Genomic DNA, 16575 nt, shown 5'->3' on the forward strand with positions numbered 1-16575 from the left:
TCCTTGGAGCGCAACAGCTTTAGAGGAACCTCTTTTAGATGTAATTCCAGCTGAGATTTGCCTAACAGAGTTAACAGATGGCTAAAGGCTGCAAACTGACAGCAAATAAGAAAAACCTATCATTTGTTTTGCTATAGACCAACACCGTGAAACAACTGGTGAAAAAGCATGTACGACTACTGTGTTTTGCAGAATAATCTAGTAAAGGTGTGTTTCTAGGAACACTTGTGCTTCTCCTTTACCTATGTTTTCATATGGGTAGTGACTTTAGAAAAAATGTCATTTGTTTTGAGAATCAAAATCCCACCTTTCCAGCAAGTGTTTTTGGTAACCAAGTTAAATACTGCAAACAAATCCTGAACCTCAACAGAGTATTTTGACCTCATTTCTATTTAAATAAAGCTAGACTGTTTCATACTGTAATTGGAACATGAAAGCACCCAAACCAATAAAATTGTGTAACATTCTGCTCTTATGTTTTTTAAGCAGAGCAAAGATGAAAGGATTTTTTTATTGTCTTGTCTGAGTTTCAGTTTAAAAGATCATACATACAACATATCTCCATAATTCCCATTACCTGTTACTCCCCTATACAGAGATTTTTTTATACAGTAATATTAGTAAGATAATGAAAACTTATTTTTCCTTCATACTTTTACAACCGATACTACACATCTCTGTAGTGTGCCAGTCTCTGTATGTCTCTTTTCGTGTCTCATATTTCTTTATTCTGATCTCTTTATTTCCTCCAGAAGCAATCTCCTACCCTGCAGAAGTACTTAATGGACCATCCATTTCATCTTTACCCATGGATTCCTTCTTTCATGCATTCTAGTCTGTACTTTAAATTCTACTCTGTATTTTAAATAAAGCTAGGCTTGGAGGCTCATTCTGGAAACATTCATGTACTCTGTGAAACCCCCCCTTCACTTTATGCTACACTGGCACATAACCATTTGCAGAGTCCCGTTTTATCCCAGCTGTCCTCTCCTGTCCTTAGCTCATCTCCATGCCCAACCATCTAGAGATGAAGACTACTCAGAACGTATCTAAAATCCCATTTTCTTTCCCTGAGGCTCAAACACTTATCCAATCAATTCATGTTCTGATTGTAGTGCCTTCAAACTGACAAAATTTACAACCTCTCCTCGACAAAATCAACATCTTAGCTGATTTTAGGTCTCAGCCTGTGATGAACTGCAATTGGGTACAATTTCCCTGAAACCCTGCAAACTCCTCTAACATCAGGGTTTTTAATGGTGCTGTTCAGGCTAGTTCTACTTTTATTTTGCAATGTGTCTTCTGTAGTAACATCTGAATAATCACATATCTACTTCAATAACAGATCAAAGTTGAAGAGATTAATTATTAGACATACTGATAATTAATCTTAAGATAGATATATTTACCATGTCTACAAAAAGATACCTATGATATTAAATCACGAATTTGATAATATCTTAATTACTGTATTATTAACAGATTCGGTTTGGTATTTACTTGAGAAATTATGTTTAATTAGTAGTATTGCTTATGAGTATATTTTTTCTGTCTAACCTTTTTGCATGGACTTACATACTCTTGAATGATAATTGATGTTTAAGCTTTTCCAACAATCCTTGATGCTTGCCCTGCTGAGGTCCGCCCATGCCCTCCCCTGATGCACCCCTCAGCTGTGACCCCTGAAACTCTGACAGCTGAACTGCTCTGTAACAGCGTGTGGACACTGGGCACTCATGTGGTTACTGCGGGGCATTCTGCTCTGGCCACTGCTCCAGCTTAATAGCTGGCTCTAAGTAAAACCAAGCAGGGGTAAAGCGTGTATCAGTATCTGTGCTACCTCCTGAACCATTTTAAAGTGGAAATCTTTGATCCTGAATACCTTTACTTTTAAAATGCAACCACTCCACGTAACACTTCACAGTCCACAACAATTTAATTCCATGGGACCAAGGATAAACTTTGCCTCTCTGCCATGGGCAAAACATCTGCTCAAATTACCCAAGTCAGAACTCTGGGGCTGGCAGTCACTCAGAATATCCATCTTCTGTGTTCTAGAAAATTCTTACTTCTGTTTATTTTCTGGAGATAAACTTTCCAGCAATAAAATATAGACTGTGTATTTTATTTTCATTCCTTTTTTAGTTGCACTTCCAATTTCTATGAAAACTCTACAAAATTCAAGTCTGTATTTTTATGGTACACTGAATATAGAAGTGAAAATACAATAATGCTACAAAACCTGTTTATCAACTGGTTCATTTAAACACATCCATTTTAGTTTGCTTTATTTCAGTAAGGGTATGACGCTAGTTAAAGTACTTGTGTTCTCAACTGTTTGAATGCAATTCTTCTCCACTGCTTCTGAAGTCCACCACTGCTTTAGAGTCTGTACATTTATATTAAATTCATGTTGGACTATGGAACAACTTGAGTTTTCAGTTAATAAGGTGTAGAATAAACCATATTTGCATAATTTCTCCATGATTTGCTGCATTTGTTAGACTGGGAACCAGTGCGGAAAAAAATCATTATCAGATCTCAATATTCTGTGACTGTTTATAACTCCTTTTAGATGCTGGGCACATCTCAAAGTCATCTATGTCAGTGCATAAACTCAAATCCCGTTGCATGCAGGGCTGGATGCGCTTCCTGTAATTAGTCAGCTTTTGTGTCCAAATGAAGGTCTTTCCAAAGTTCTCAAAAGGCATCAGTCAACATGAACAGCTTCCATCAAAAAGTAGGGCTGTTAGGATGATAGAAAATCTAAACGTAGGGGGAAGACAATCCCTGAGTTGAGATGAAAGACAAAGAAATTGAGCAAACAGAACAAGTGAAAGCCAGCATCGACTACTAGATCAATTACTGCTCTGCACCTGCAAGTGCCAATGATGAGAGACTGCCCAGGGCTGTGTTCCCTCACTTGCTCTAGAAGTCAAACAAATAACAAATGCTTCCTCCTCCTTTCCTTAGTTTTTATATCTGATGCCACACGGCATAGAATATCCCTCTGGTTAATCTGGGCCAGCTGTCCCAGTAGTATCCTCTCCCAGGATCTTGCCCACCCCCAGCCCACTGGTGGGGAGAATGTTGGAGAGACAAGTGTTGAAGCTGTGCCAAAACCCCGGTGTGTTATCAACATCTTTGTAGGTACCCCTGAAAGATGTGAGGCTGCTGTGGGAAAATGAGCTCCATGTCAGCCAGACCCAATACCGGCACACGGCCGGAGAATTAGCACAGTGGCCTGGGAAGGAAACACAGCCACTCTCACAAGCAGCCTCATGGAATGATTTTACTGTGAAACGAGGTCGGTGCTGAATTTCTGACAGAACGTCACCAGTTAAAGGGAATCTTGTTCCTCTCTCGTTACTGAAGCACTTCCACAACCGGCTTTGATCTTTCCACCACAAACGACTTTTATTCTCCCGCGCAATTTCCGGATCGCTGTCAATGGATCTTCCGCAAACAACCCGCAGGGCGCCGCAGCTGGGGTAAATCCAGCCAAGGCAGGAGGAAGTGTCCCAGCCCCCGCCGCCCTCAGCCGCGCCCCGCCCCGCCCCGCGCCCCTCCCGCCCCCACTGCGCACGCGCCCCGCCCTAACGACCCCTAACGCTGCCGCGCGCCCGGGCCGTGACGTCATGCCGCCACCTGCCCTCGCCCGACGCGCTGCCCGGAAGCGTCCGCCCGGGCAGTAGAGCCGATCGGAGAAAGGTTCCGGGCAGGTTGCGTTCCGGGGCTGCCCCGCTGAGGCGCGGCCCGGCCCGGCCCGCGATGATCCCGGTGCCGGTGGTGGTGACCGTGCTGGGCGGGTGGTGCGCCGTGTACCTGGCGGACACGCTGCTCAAGGTGAGGGCCGAGGGCGCAGGGCCGGACGGGGCCGGGAGGAGGCAGAAGCAGTCCCGTTCCCCACCCCGCCGAGAGCCCCCGGCGGCCCCGGGCCCCGCTGCCGTGCCCGGGCCTGCTGCGCTGTCTCGGGCTGCTGAGGCGATCCGTGGCCCAGACGCGCCTCCCCGCCCGCAGCCGGGCCCAGGCAGCGCCTGTTTTGCTTCCGCCCGGCGCTGGGTTCAAAACGCCTCCCAGGAGACTGCACGGGCTTCGGTCTGTGTTAAAGGACCAAATCTGCCGAAAGTTAAGGAAGTCAGCTTTTAATCTACTGCTTCAGCAGTTCCGTGGCATTTTAATGTGTTATCTGGAGTTGAATTGTTATTATACTTAAAAGACCTAAAAGGCAACCTTGTAAGTTTGTGGTGTGGAGTATGTGCCTTATAATGATGATTTTTCTAAAAATGTAAAAATTAATGTGTATTTCTTTCTTTTGAATGTCTTTAGTTTTAGTGAGAAAAATAAGTTGAGACAGAACTCGATACGCTTACTTTTTTAAAGAAATAAATTTTGATCCTTGGAGAATTTGTCCTTTTCTTCCTGATGTAGGGGGAAGGTTTAAAGAGAAAATACACCCAGACATAATTTGTTATATCTGGGATGCATCCGTGCATTGCTCAAGTTTCATTAAGTGGTGTGGCATTGTTTTGATTTTTTTTTAAAGATTCAGAGGTATGATTTTTAAGACATGACTGAAATTACAAAGAATGCATGCAAAGTAAACTGTGTGCTGGTTAAATATGAGAGAGAACAAAAGGTTTGATCTGTGGTTCTTAATGTTGCAGTCCAGGAGCTGCTTCTGTTTCTGCCAACACAGATAAGACATAGTGATATGAAAGTAAAAAATGTTCATTTTGTCACTCCTGTAAAATATAGGAAGAAATACAAGAAAATTCAGGTGCTGAGAAAACTTGGAAAAGTGTCTCCCCCTGCAGCTAACTGGAGAGCAAATGTAGCTCTGTAAATCATGAGAGCTGTTAATTGCAAAATATTAGTCTGTGCATAATGACAATAATAAATACAGTCATTTACCTGAAGACTTCTCAAATTTTCTTACAGCAAGTCTGTGTTAAGTATTTGGAAAAAAAATACAGAATTGTTTTGAAACGCATTAGAAGATTGGCCAGGTACCAGAAGAACGTGCTGTGACTGTAGTGAGACACACCAGGAAGGTCAGCCAGGAGGCTGCTTCTCTTTTGGCAGCAGCTTTGTGTCTGGTGAAGAATCTTGGGCTGTGAAGCAAGAACTGAGCTCAGGTACCAGACCTGTTGTGCCATGATGCTGAGACAATTTGCATCTCTGAGATTCTGAAGACCTCCTTCTGCATTAGACCATAAAATAATTCTCTTTTGTAAGTAAGGAGAGCCACTGCATTTCTTGCAGCAGCAAGGGAGGAAAAAAACCCTACATTGCAGCCTACTTAATGCCTGATTTATGTTGAAAAAGAAGGGAGAATGCCTAGAATTCTACAGCAAGCATGAGAGTCCAGGAGTTAAATTCTAATTCTGATCTTTTAACTAAAAGTTGTCCAAGGTTATTAATCATCAGGAATTACGTGGGAGCTGTTGAGTTTCAGTGAACTTACTGGTAGATCTCATGCTGTACATCTCAATCGTAGGTTTCACTGTGAGTACCACAGTCGAAATAGAATCTGGATTAAATAACCAGACTTATGTAATTAGGAAACTCAGGTTGCTTGTTTTTCTGCTGATACTGTAAATCTCCTACCACAGTCACAGCCCAAGGCTGCTAGCAACCACAGCAAACGGCAGGCCCTGTTTAAACCTCAGATCACTTTGAGTGTAATTACACCAAGAGGATGTACAGAGCGTGAGTGAAGAGTAACGTAGGAGCACTTTGCCATGCACGTTCCTGTTGATACTTTTGGTGAGAGAAGGATGCGTGCTGTAACTTGCAGTTAGTGTTTATTCTGTAAACCTGTTCAATGTGCAATGTCTTTTGCTCAGTTTGTTACCTTACTGGTTTTGTTCAGATTTTAGATAATTTATTTGGCAGTCTGACTCTTAGACTACAGTATAGGAAGTATAACTGTGTATAAATGTATTTTTGCCCAGATAAATCCACATATTATCGTATTGCTAGAATTAAAAGATACACTTGTGTTAGGAAACTAAAGCTATACCAAATCAAACTGGAATTTGGATGTTAAGTCCCTCTTGTTGCTCCTCATTTTACCACTGCCACCAACCTTTTCACTGAAGCTTGGATTCTGGAAGAGGAATCACTCAGATCCCTAAATTCCTTCTCCCCAGCATCCTAAGTCATCACATTTCATTCTGCCTGAAGGATCAGGAATGAGGGAAGAGTAGAAGGTTGTCCCTCCTCTGCTGTGAGAAATACTGGATGCGTTAGACACATTCAGTCAAGGTTGGCTCTCAGCTTTTGAGATCAGGAAGCTGAAATGATTCAGAGCTCTTGAATAGATTTTGTCAGTAAAGAAGAATGTAAAGGACTCCTGCTTGCTGGCACATACCAGTGGAGCTCCTGGAGTGTTTAGCAGATGTCTGGTATTTTGAAGGCTTGCATAAATAAATAGGTATTGCTTTTACAGTAAAACTAATATAGCAAAGATCACCTAGATCTCGAAGAAGCACAGCCAAGGCGTGTGTGAAGGCAGCTTGAAATGAAGCACAGCAGGCATGAAGGTCTGTGTATAATGTGGTGATCCCACTGGATCAGGACAGAAGGAGCAAAAGTTTGCAAAGAACTTTTTAGTGCATTTTGCTAAGGATTGCAGTCATTTAGTGATCATGAATAATGTTTTCACAACTTGTGAGGAAAATACAAAAGAAAAAACTTTTGGTACCTTTCTTTTCCACATTTGACAACTGTATGGTCAGTGATTCCATATTTCTCATGGAAAACTTAATATTTTTTTATGTCTTGCTAATACAATGGGGCTTTGATGTTGTTGGAATGAATTTGAAGGGATGAATTTGTGGCATTTCTAGGGAAAAAGAGTGGGGTTTGCATGTAATAAAAGGAACACATTTTCAAGTGCCAAGTCAATGTATTTTTACATTGACAACACATACATGATTAACTTTATTAGAGTAATGTATTAGGGTGGTTTTGAGGTTTTTTTGACTGTGAATGACTAGGATGGGGGTTTTTAATTCACAAAAGAGAGTTTCTCATATCAGAGGTATGTAATGATGTATGTATTTTTGTTCTTAATTATCTAGTAGATTATATGAGGAGGTCTTTTTCTTGGTTTCCTTGGCTTATACTTCACTAATTGTGTGCAAGTCTAATAATTTTTGTGATCTCTTCTGTTGAAATTAGCAAAAGCTGATCTGATTGTGGACACTAAACTTAGGGCGTCATAGGGAGTGAGTGGTGTTGATGGGAATGCATTACAGTGAAAATTCCTGTTGGTGCCCTCAGCTGATGGAAGAAAAATGTGGCTGAAATCAGTAGGGTGAAGAAGAAGGAAGTGACACAGAAATATATTGGCAGAAAGAATAAATGGTATAATAGGTGATACATGAACAGTTACTCAAGTAAACGGGTCTCACATCTGAGGAAATTTGTTACTTGAAATAAACTTTTAGTGTTCAAGTTTTAATTAATTTGACAAAATGAGAAAAGCTGTTAATGCAGTTGTGCAATATGAGATCCTCAATCCCCACCAGCACTGTGGTGCAGGGCAGGAGGAATGCAAGGGATTGGCAAGTTCTAAATTTGTTCAAAGAGCCACGAAGAACAGCCAGAAACTTGTGAAGTTCCTCATGGGGGAGGAGAAGGGAGCCTGTTGTGAATGGCACGTTCCGGATGTCTTCAGTAGGTGCTGCTGCTCGTAGGGAACCTTGGGAACAATGTTCCAGTTCAGAAAGCTCCAAAGACTTGTCTGGATTGTGTCAGAGACACTCCTGCTTTGGGAACTGCCCCATGTCAGAAGGCTCAAAGCTCATGTGTGCTTTTCCTGAGCTCTGAGTTCCCCTTTCTCCTCCAAGGAAAGCGTTCCTTCATCTGGGTTTCTGACTCAAGCTTCCATGAAGCAGGTGACTAAAGCCTACTGAGAGTGCAGGCGCCATATAATGTAAAGTTAGCAATTGCAAAAACCATGTCTACTGGTCTGTAATTCAAGATAATTCTGCAGATAAGTATTCATCATGTGGTTTACAGGTCACATTTCTCATCAAGAGAAATCTTTGGAACTACTAGAAGTATCTTGAAATGCTGGGAAGTTACTATAGTGAAATTGCTCTTGCAATGCAGATTGATAACTTTAAATTCCTTGTGGTTCTTTGTTAGCACAATCTGATATTTCAGACCCTCTTTAAGATTAGTTACTGTGTTTGAAAAATGACCTCGTTTTTATCCTTGCTAACAGGTATCTGCAATACTGAGTCATATCTCACCTGTATTAGAAAGTTTTTTTCAGCTGAAGACAAAAGAAGTATTTTTCATTATTGTAGTTCTTAGAATGTTTATTGGAATATAATTTCATGTTGAAAGAATAGCATCAACAGTCTGTAGCCTTCCATCCAGAAGGCAGAATTACTGAAAGTGATTTAACACTAGGAAAGATGATGGAAGATCTTGTTTGTCAGATAACTCTGGATACCCGATCTCTCTCACAAACCTACAGTTGTTGCAAATGACATAAAAACAGTGGCATAACTTTTTCGTGTTACATGTCACATCTACCTATTTGTCAAAATGTAAATAATGTGTAGGACATTTATCTGAAGCCATACATCTGTTTTTATATAAACAGATCACATTTACTGCTTGGTCACATTACAAAATCTTCCTAGAATGTTTTGGTTAAACTGGTTTTCCATTGCTTTGCAGTCCTCCAACTCTCTGAAGGCATCGTACGAGGAGTGGCTGCTGACGTACGGCTTGAGCGTCTCTCCCTTCCACCTGCGGTGGCAAACAGCGCTCTTCAACCGCCAGTTCTACAACTGGGGGAGATGGAGACCCAGATTTCTCTACTTATGGTATAAATTCTGTGTCGTTTTTCTTCTGTCAAATACAGAGTCAACAATTGAACCACACTGGTGCCTTTCAGCATTAGAAGGGCAGTGGATAGACATGGTTATTTTAATAGGCTAATGATAAAACCAATTAGAGTGGTTGCTCTAATTGTTCTGTGCCAGTGTAAGTCTTTCTCCTCTGCTAAAAAATACATAGTTGTAATACAGGTTGCATATTGAGATACTATAAAGCTAGAAATCCTTAAACTATTTGTACCTGTGGTTTGAACTATGTGTAGTTCTGAAGAGTACAGCTGTTACATGCAATACTGCATACAGAAGTAGATCTGAAAGCAGCTTCTCGGATCCTAAATCACTTCCAACGCCGTACACTTAGCTTTCCCAATCACTAGAGTTTACAAAGTACTCAGAGACAGTTGTGTCCCTGCAGTTAGTCATTGCAGTTAGACATTCAGCAACGATACCTGCTCAGAAGCACCTTGCTCACCTTCTGTCTTTATCTGCCTGCACCTTTCCATGCTAAGGTTGCATAGTGCTGGGAATGGGTAGATAAGTAGGCTGGTTTAGTATGGATGCGCCTGGACTGGTTTAGAAAACTATTGTTCAGTTGCTTTCCTAGCTTTACTTTGTATCTGCTCTGAAAATATAAAGTGAGTAAGGTTTGAATTTCTTTTCATTTCCTGTACTGCTACCCTCAGTGAGATAATAATAAAAGAGAGGTCTGCTTCGTATTGGTTTCTCTAGTATGTAATGATTTTGTAATAATCAGTCTGAAATAGCTCTATATCAATTACAATTTTTAATGTGTATGATTTATTACAGTATAATGTTTCCACTAGTCTCTTTAATTAACATTACAAGTACATGTTGCTTAAAATAAATCTACTAATTCCCAGTGAGCTCCATTAAGGATGATAAGAGAACTCTTACAGTGTTGTGAGAGGAAGGAGGACTGGTGGTGAAGTGTTTTAGTTATAAAAAAAAGTTATGACATCCTTCAACTATAGGACAGTGTAAAATAAGAATAATAATAATGCTGAATAAAAATTTGTCACTAGGTGGAGTGACATGAATTGAAATTATTTTCAACATTGATTTTAATGGAAAATAAATTGGTGAGAAGAACAATGTAGCTTAAGAAATTGGTGTTAGTGTGGTCTTGCGGTTGTATTTTTTAGTTGTTCTTTAAAACAGATTGTCTCATTTATTGTTCTTTAGCCCCTTTTATTGTTTGTGAAAAAGATGCAAAATGTACCGAAGAAGCTTATATATATAAGTACATAAGCTGCCCTATCATTTGATCCAGGTCTCTAAATATGTGATGGTGTGGTGCAACATGGTCAATTATACATTGTTAGTTATGTTTATATATTCATATAAATTTAAATATTCATAGCTACAGACAAGTTACATGTATTGGGTAACTGAATAAAAGTATTTAAAATTGATCAGGATATGGTTTGGCTGTAAAACATTTATTAAACACGGACAATGTATGTTGTTAGTGTTATTACTATTTATTATTATTACTAGTTTCATCTAGTGTTTTTGTACTGGGGTGTTGATGAATTGTGGTTGCATCATGGAAGTTTTGCCCTGTGTTTTGTGTGCTAACTTGTGCTATAAAGCAGAGATTATACCCTTTTTTTCTTGAGGCTGTGCATTGTTGAACTATTTGCTTCTCTGTGTAGGTTCAGCATAGGAATGGTGTTTGGAATAGTTGCCATGTTTGGCTCTGTTATTCTGCTGGGAAAGACCCTGCTGCAAACACTGACCCAGATGCTCACTGAGGCTCCAAAAGCCCAAAATGATCGAATGCTGCAAGTTGTGGTGAGTGTTCCCTCCTTGGGTCTTTGTTTGAGAGCTGTGAACAGATCTAAAGCAGCTTCTTTATGGGGTATAAGATGCTTAAATATTCCCATGCAAGAATAACCCAACTCCTGATGTTCATCTCCATGAAAATGTGCTGGTGTATTACCAGCCTTAAAAACCCAACTCCTGATGTTCATCTCCATGAAAATGTGCTGGTGTATTACCAGCCTTAAAAACCCAACTCCTGATGTTCATCTCCATGAAAATGTGCTGGTGTATTACCAGCCTTAAAAATGGGGGAGTGGGTATAGTAAAAGGGCAAATGAAGGCAAACGTGGAAGAGTTTATATTAAAAATTCTGAGGAGTGGGAATTTGATAGTAATTTTGAAAAGCCCTAAATTATAGTACTAAGAATATAAAACTGAGTTAAGAACTCACTTCCTGTGACCTGTGCAGTGTAGAGGCTCTAGTGACCCTAACGTTTGCAGAGCTCATACAAATTGACAAGAAAAGACAAGTTCTGTTTCTTTTAATACAATACAAAACAGCAGTGGAAAAGGAAAGAAGGGCAAAAAGCTTTGTGTGATAGTAGAAGCAAAGATTCATTAGTGGTGAAGTATTTTTTGATTCTTCAAGGACTTATGACTTAATTTACAATGTGAAATTTCAAGTGCTGCTTCTGGCAATATCTACGTGAAGTCTAATGATACATTTAATTGTTTTACGGACAATATATTGTATGGTTTTAGAATGGTACGTATTTCACAGGATAGGAGAGACTGCAAATGCTGTCTTTTTAATCTCTTCACAAGGCAGTAATGGAAGAACTGACATTGCCATACAACAGTTTTAACCTGGAAGGATTCCTAGTCACCTTTTTTATACCAAGAGTGCAGTCTGGCCAAAATGTATGGTCATTTTCCAGACATTCAGAAGGTCTTATGGGATTACTCTGCCTTCTGCTACATGGCTTAGAGCAGAGGTGCCCAGCCATGTTACTCTATTTAAGTACTCAGCTATTCTAGTGAACAGAAGTTGAGAATTGTGTGCAGACAAAACAGACCTTCCTGTAAATGCTAAACTGACTGCATGCAGCTAGACTTACAAAATGGCATGAGTGCAGGAAGCCTGATTTAGCATGTTGCATAAACTCAGTGCCTGTGGATGGTTGGGTCTGTTCCACACAAGCAGGGTGAATATAGAGAGTGCAGTATGTGTTGGCAAAAGCAGGCAGTGAGACCTGAGGGAGGACCACTGTCACTGCCACTGCTATCCCCTGTCCAGAGCCTGCTCCTGAATTACCTCCAGGGGCAGATAGGAGTGGGTAGTCTGTGCATCCAGGAGGGCACGAGCTGAAGATGAGACAGAAAATTTTGTAATTTACGTTACAACAGGATCTCTCCTAACCATTCTGGAGTAAGGAAAGCCGCCTTTACATCTTCATTTCCTAAGATCATTATATGGATCCATCCACTTTTGTGACACTAGAGTAAAGTGGTCATTGACAATATATTGCTTTTTGGAGGAAACAACAGACACAACCAAAGTAAAGATGAGCCTTTGGAATGAATCTGGTGTGAACTGGAACAATGAAAGCAGAAAAGCAGGATGATGTTCACAGTTCAATGTGGAATTATTTCCTCTGTGACTGCCTACTGGCAATATCACTGCATTCAAACCAAGGATTGACTGGCACTGAAAACAGTTTAATTTATAGGGATAATGTAATGTCATGTGTGTGGATAACGTTACTTCTCCTAATTTGAGTTGTGGTTCTCTTCCTTTCTTAGCTCATTATTTCATTTCTGAATGGTCACAGTTGTGTAATTTTGCCTTTAGCGAGTTTCAATGTTCTTTTTAAGGGGAATGTGCTAGTATAAATTGACACCAAAAAGAAACTTACGTGGTTGGAAAGAGGTGAAGAACGGCTTAGGAGGACCTTCTCATTTAAATTATTTACTTGTATTTGACTGCCTGGAAGAGAGCGAATTAGTTAAAAAAAACAACAAACCCCCACTTTTTCTTTTTAAACTTAATTTTAGTCTGTGGCATAAACCTGTTTAGCCTTTAGCCTCTGCCTGTGGAGAGAGGGAGAAACAGTTCTGATTATATCTTATTAAGATTTTTGTACACTTCCTATTTTGTTCAGTCATGTACTTGATTTAAAATACCTGTCTGTAGGTAACTGGGCTGTTTCTCTTCAGCTGCCCCCTCTTGTGTTGGTTGCCTACTGACAAAAGTAGGAAAGAGGCAGATTAGTTACTAGCAAAGGATCTTCTTGTACTAAAGGCATTTCCAGAAGGCCATCAAATACAAGACAGTGTGGTTTTTAACAAAATACTGCTATTGGTTTCAGAGCCCTTCATGAGAGGTAGCTTCTGTTTTAGGTGAATCTTAAAATAGCTTCTTTGACGTAAAGTCTGAAAGCATCTGGTGCTGTGTTCTAGCAGGCTGTAGTCATGGTGGAATTGAGATAGCAACTCTTGCTGTTGCCATCTGTCCTCCCATAGCAGAGGCAACACCACTGAAGTGATGCATTAGTGCCACCAGCTGATGCTGTAGTGCAAGCAATGATGTTTAACAAATAAAGTGTAGCTGTCTTTCATGCTGTGAGGTACCACAGTTGAGCCAGTTTAGGTGGATACCTTGGTTATGATCACACTCTGGACAGATTTGTGAGATGATTAACATTAATGAATCCTTTTGAAGGATTTATTTTAGCTAGGTTGTCTTAACAACCTCTTGTAAAGTTCTGCTGCATGGGTAGGTAAATGCATTTTAGTGGGGAATGTGCAGGACTGAACAAAGGTAGAATTCAACCTGTGTAGCTGGGATATGCAGCCTTTTGTTTTCCACAAGGGTGGTTTTTACGGAGTTCTATAGAGAGGCCAATCTTTTGTGAAACTGGATTGCAATTCAAGTTATGTTCACATCAGTTGTTAGTGACTATACTGGAGTGCAGCCTGCCTTGAGTGGAAAAAGCTGTAGACCTGACAGGAGAAATGTCCTAGAGCAAGCAGCAGAAGTGGCCTTATCATCCCACTGCAGCCCAGGAGCTGAGGGGGGATGGAACCAAGCGTTATTGAAGGTCCATCAGGAGGAAGGAGGGGATGGGTCCTTATGCTTTGACTAGTGGCCACTTTGGAGCCTGTCTGGAAGCAGTTGGTGTCTCATGAGAAGCGCAGTGAAAGACCTGGGAGTGGTGGGAATCCACAGCAACAGGAAGAGTATGAGGGGCCTGCTATTGTGTCTTAGGTAAATAAAAACAGTGTACTCATTTCAAGGTGGGGGTTTTTAAGGTTAAATTGCCATGTGTAGACTACCAAAACCTGAACAACAGATGAAAATTACCTTTTTCTTTTTGACCCTGTAAACTGGGATAATCTTGTGATTTGTATAGGGAGAGTGAAGGGAGACTGACTGTTCAGCTGTCAACTCATTTTTGAACTTTTCATGTTCATTCTGTTTTAAGTGCCATAGAGTTTTTATTACTTTATTTGGAAAGGAGGATCCTTTCTATAGCTACATGACGGGCTGCAGGAAATTATAAACTAATGCTCACAGCGCCAAACCTGTTTCATTTGAGTGGAAGTCTGTGTACATTTTTATAAACTTCTTGAGCTTAATATAGAGTAGGACACATTTGGTCATTGCTGTGGTGAATAAATAGGAAGAGGGGCTTTTGTGCCCAGAGAGCTATTTAATGTTCATCAAAGAATATGTATTTAATCTACTTTAAAATACACCGAACAAGTTGGTAAAAGAGGTACAAACTGATAGTACTGCATGAGAACAGCCCCTGTTCTGTTGTGGGTCTGAATAAGCTGAGTGAGAGCAGCAAGCTTAGGAGCAGAATGATTTGTCTTTGTACCTCTTGTTTTCCTCCTATGTTTTGTTTTGTTGTCATGCCCACATCAACAGGTGCCTGGTGTCAATTTGCCCGTCAGCCAGCTGACTTATTTCTTCTCTGCAATCCTCATCAGCGGTGTGATACATGAAGTCGGCCATGGGGTGGCAGCTATTCGGTAATACATCGCTTTTCTCCTGCTCTGACAACAAAGCCAAATATTCCAGAGCACTTACTCACCCGTGAATGTTGTTAGCACTGCTTTGTTTTATCCAGAGAGAGTGTGTAGTCTGTAATTCTTAGCTTCCTTAGATTTGAAGTTCGGAAGGGTGTACAATTAAAGAAGAGTTTCAATACAGTGTCTATTGTATAGATCATGAGAAAGGACTTTGGCTTTGCAAATATAGCATCAGGTTTAAAATACTATTTTTTTCATTTCTGCACCTGTGGCACTTGAAAAGAACTTGTGCTCTTGCACAGTGATACTTTAAAACAGATGTTTAATTGATTTGTTTAACCATAGCTTATGAAACAGCATATGAACAGGTTGAAGCAGTAACTCAGTCAAACGTGACTTGCCCCTGTTAACCGCAGTGATGTATTAGTTTTGATCAAAGATTGTATTTTTAACGTCCTTAAGTGTGATAATTACTTCACAAAAGTTATTTGACAAGGTTAGTTATTACTGTTAAATGCCACTTCAGCATAAGAAGGTTAAGCAGTGATTTCTGGGACTGATGGTGAGGTGTCCTCTGCATTTCTCCCTGACAGCATCGTTATCTGTCCTATTAGCATGAAGCCCTAAGTTGTTTCTCTGATTTTCCTGAGTGTAGGGAGTCATGACTTCTTTTTAACCCATATACTACCTTTTTTACAACCCCAAGAGTTCTCACTCAAAGGGGTGGTTTGGGACCCTCTGTGTTTCACATGCTCTGCTTGTGTTTCAGCTTTTTTCCCTCAAATATTCACAGGGAGTTTTCTGTGGATGATGAACCTTTTGCTTATCCCATCACAGGAAAAAGCAACAAAATTTTCTTTCTATTACATGTTGCTGGCAGACTGCAGAGAAGCTAGGTGTTACTACAGAGCTCTTTTTAAGCAGAAGGAAAGAATAATTCTTGTATCCTAGTGGTGTGATATCTTTATTCAAGGTCTAGAGCAAAAACTTTGAATGTTCAATTTTGGGTTACGTTTTCATCAAAAAATTGTTTCCCAGATATTTCCAGAGGAGAAATTAGTTGCTCCAATGTACCTTGGCAGCCAGTGTTGCTGCTGCTGTTTTCTGCTTGACTTTTTTATTTTCCTCCTAGCACAGGTTGGGTCTATAGTGCTGTTACTGCAGATCCTCAGGGTTTCAGCTTTACTAAAAAGCTGTGCTGTGGGCAAACTTTATTATTCTGGCAAATCACTTAGCCCTCCTGAAATCTAATACACTTTTGCTCACCTCAGTTCAAGAGAGCATTAGCTGTGAACTACAAGAGCTTAAATATTTGAGCCTTAGCTTAGTCAAGGCTTGTACCAAAAATGTCTTGTTTGTCTTCCCTGTGTATCTTCTACCCAAGTCATGAAATCCTGAATTTAAACTGCCTATTATTAATTGGTAGCATGGGATGAGTATTAGTGTGTGACTTAATTCTGAATAGATTGTATAATGCTTTGTCTACTTTTGGTGTATATACATATTAATAGATAAATGTGAATAAATAAAATGTTAGACCCAGTGTATTGTCTCAATAAAGATATGGGATTAGCTGATCTGTGCCTGGTTTGTCGTGGAACATGATTGTGCCACGCTTCTCTTAAGTCCCTTATGCAATTTCTAGCTTCAAAAAACCTTAATGTTTTTCAAAAATTAATTTGATTTTTCAAAAATTTAATTTTTAAAAAAAAATCCGTTTAAAAACAATTTCAAAACCCCTGAAAAAAAAAAGATATTATCTGTATAATAGTGTCAGCTACAAATGTTTTTAAATAGAATCGTAGAGTGTTAAAGTTTGGAAGGGCATTAGCATTTGTCCTTTTAACCTCTTGACTTGTTTCCATTTTTTCAGATGACATTTCCCACA

At 40.1% G+C, this 16575-nt stretch overlaps 1 protein-coding gene across 3 annotated transcripts in view; it reads left to right on the top strand.

Annotated features, from left to right (window-relative positions):
* The first annotated feature begins 3748 nt into the window (after positions 1–3748).
* Positions 3749–16575, top strand: part of MBTPS2 (membrane bound transcription factor peptidase, site 2) — a 39739-nt gene continuing 26912 nt past the window's right edge. For all 3 annotated transcript variants that reach the window (XM_082279404.1, XM_082279405.1, XM_082279406.1), the window contains exons 1-4: positions 3749–3846; positions 8704–8852; positions 10541–10679; positions 14584–14687. In XM_082279404.1, the coding sequence (XP_082135530.1) occupies positions 3772–3846; positions 8704–8852; positions 10541–10679; positions 14584–14687 (467 nt within the window). In that variant the 5' untranslated portion in view covers positions 3749–3771. The remainder of the gene's footprint in view (positions 3847–8703; positions 8853–10540; positions 10680–14583; positions 14688–16575) is intronic.

This window comes from Coloeus monedula, assembly GCF_965178545.1.
Source record: "Coloeus monedula genome assembly, chromosome: 3".
NCBI lineage: Eukaryota > Metazoa > Chordata > Aves > Passeriformes > Corvidae > Coloeus > Coloeus monedula.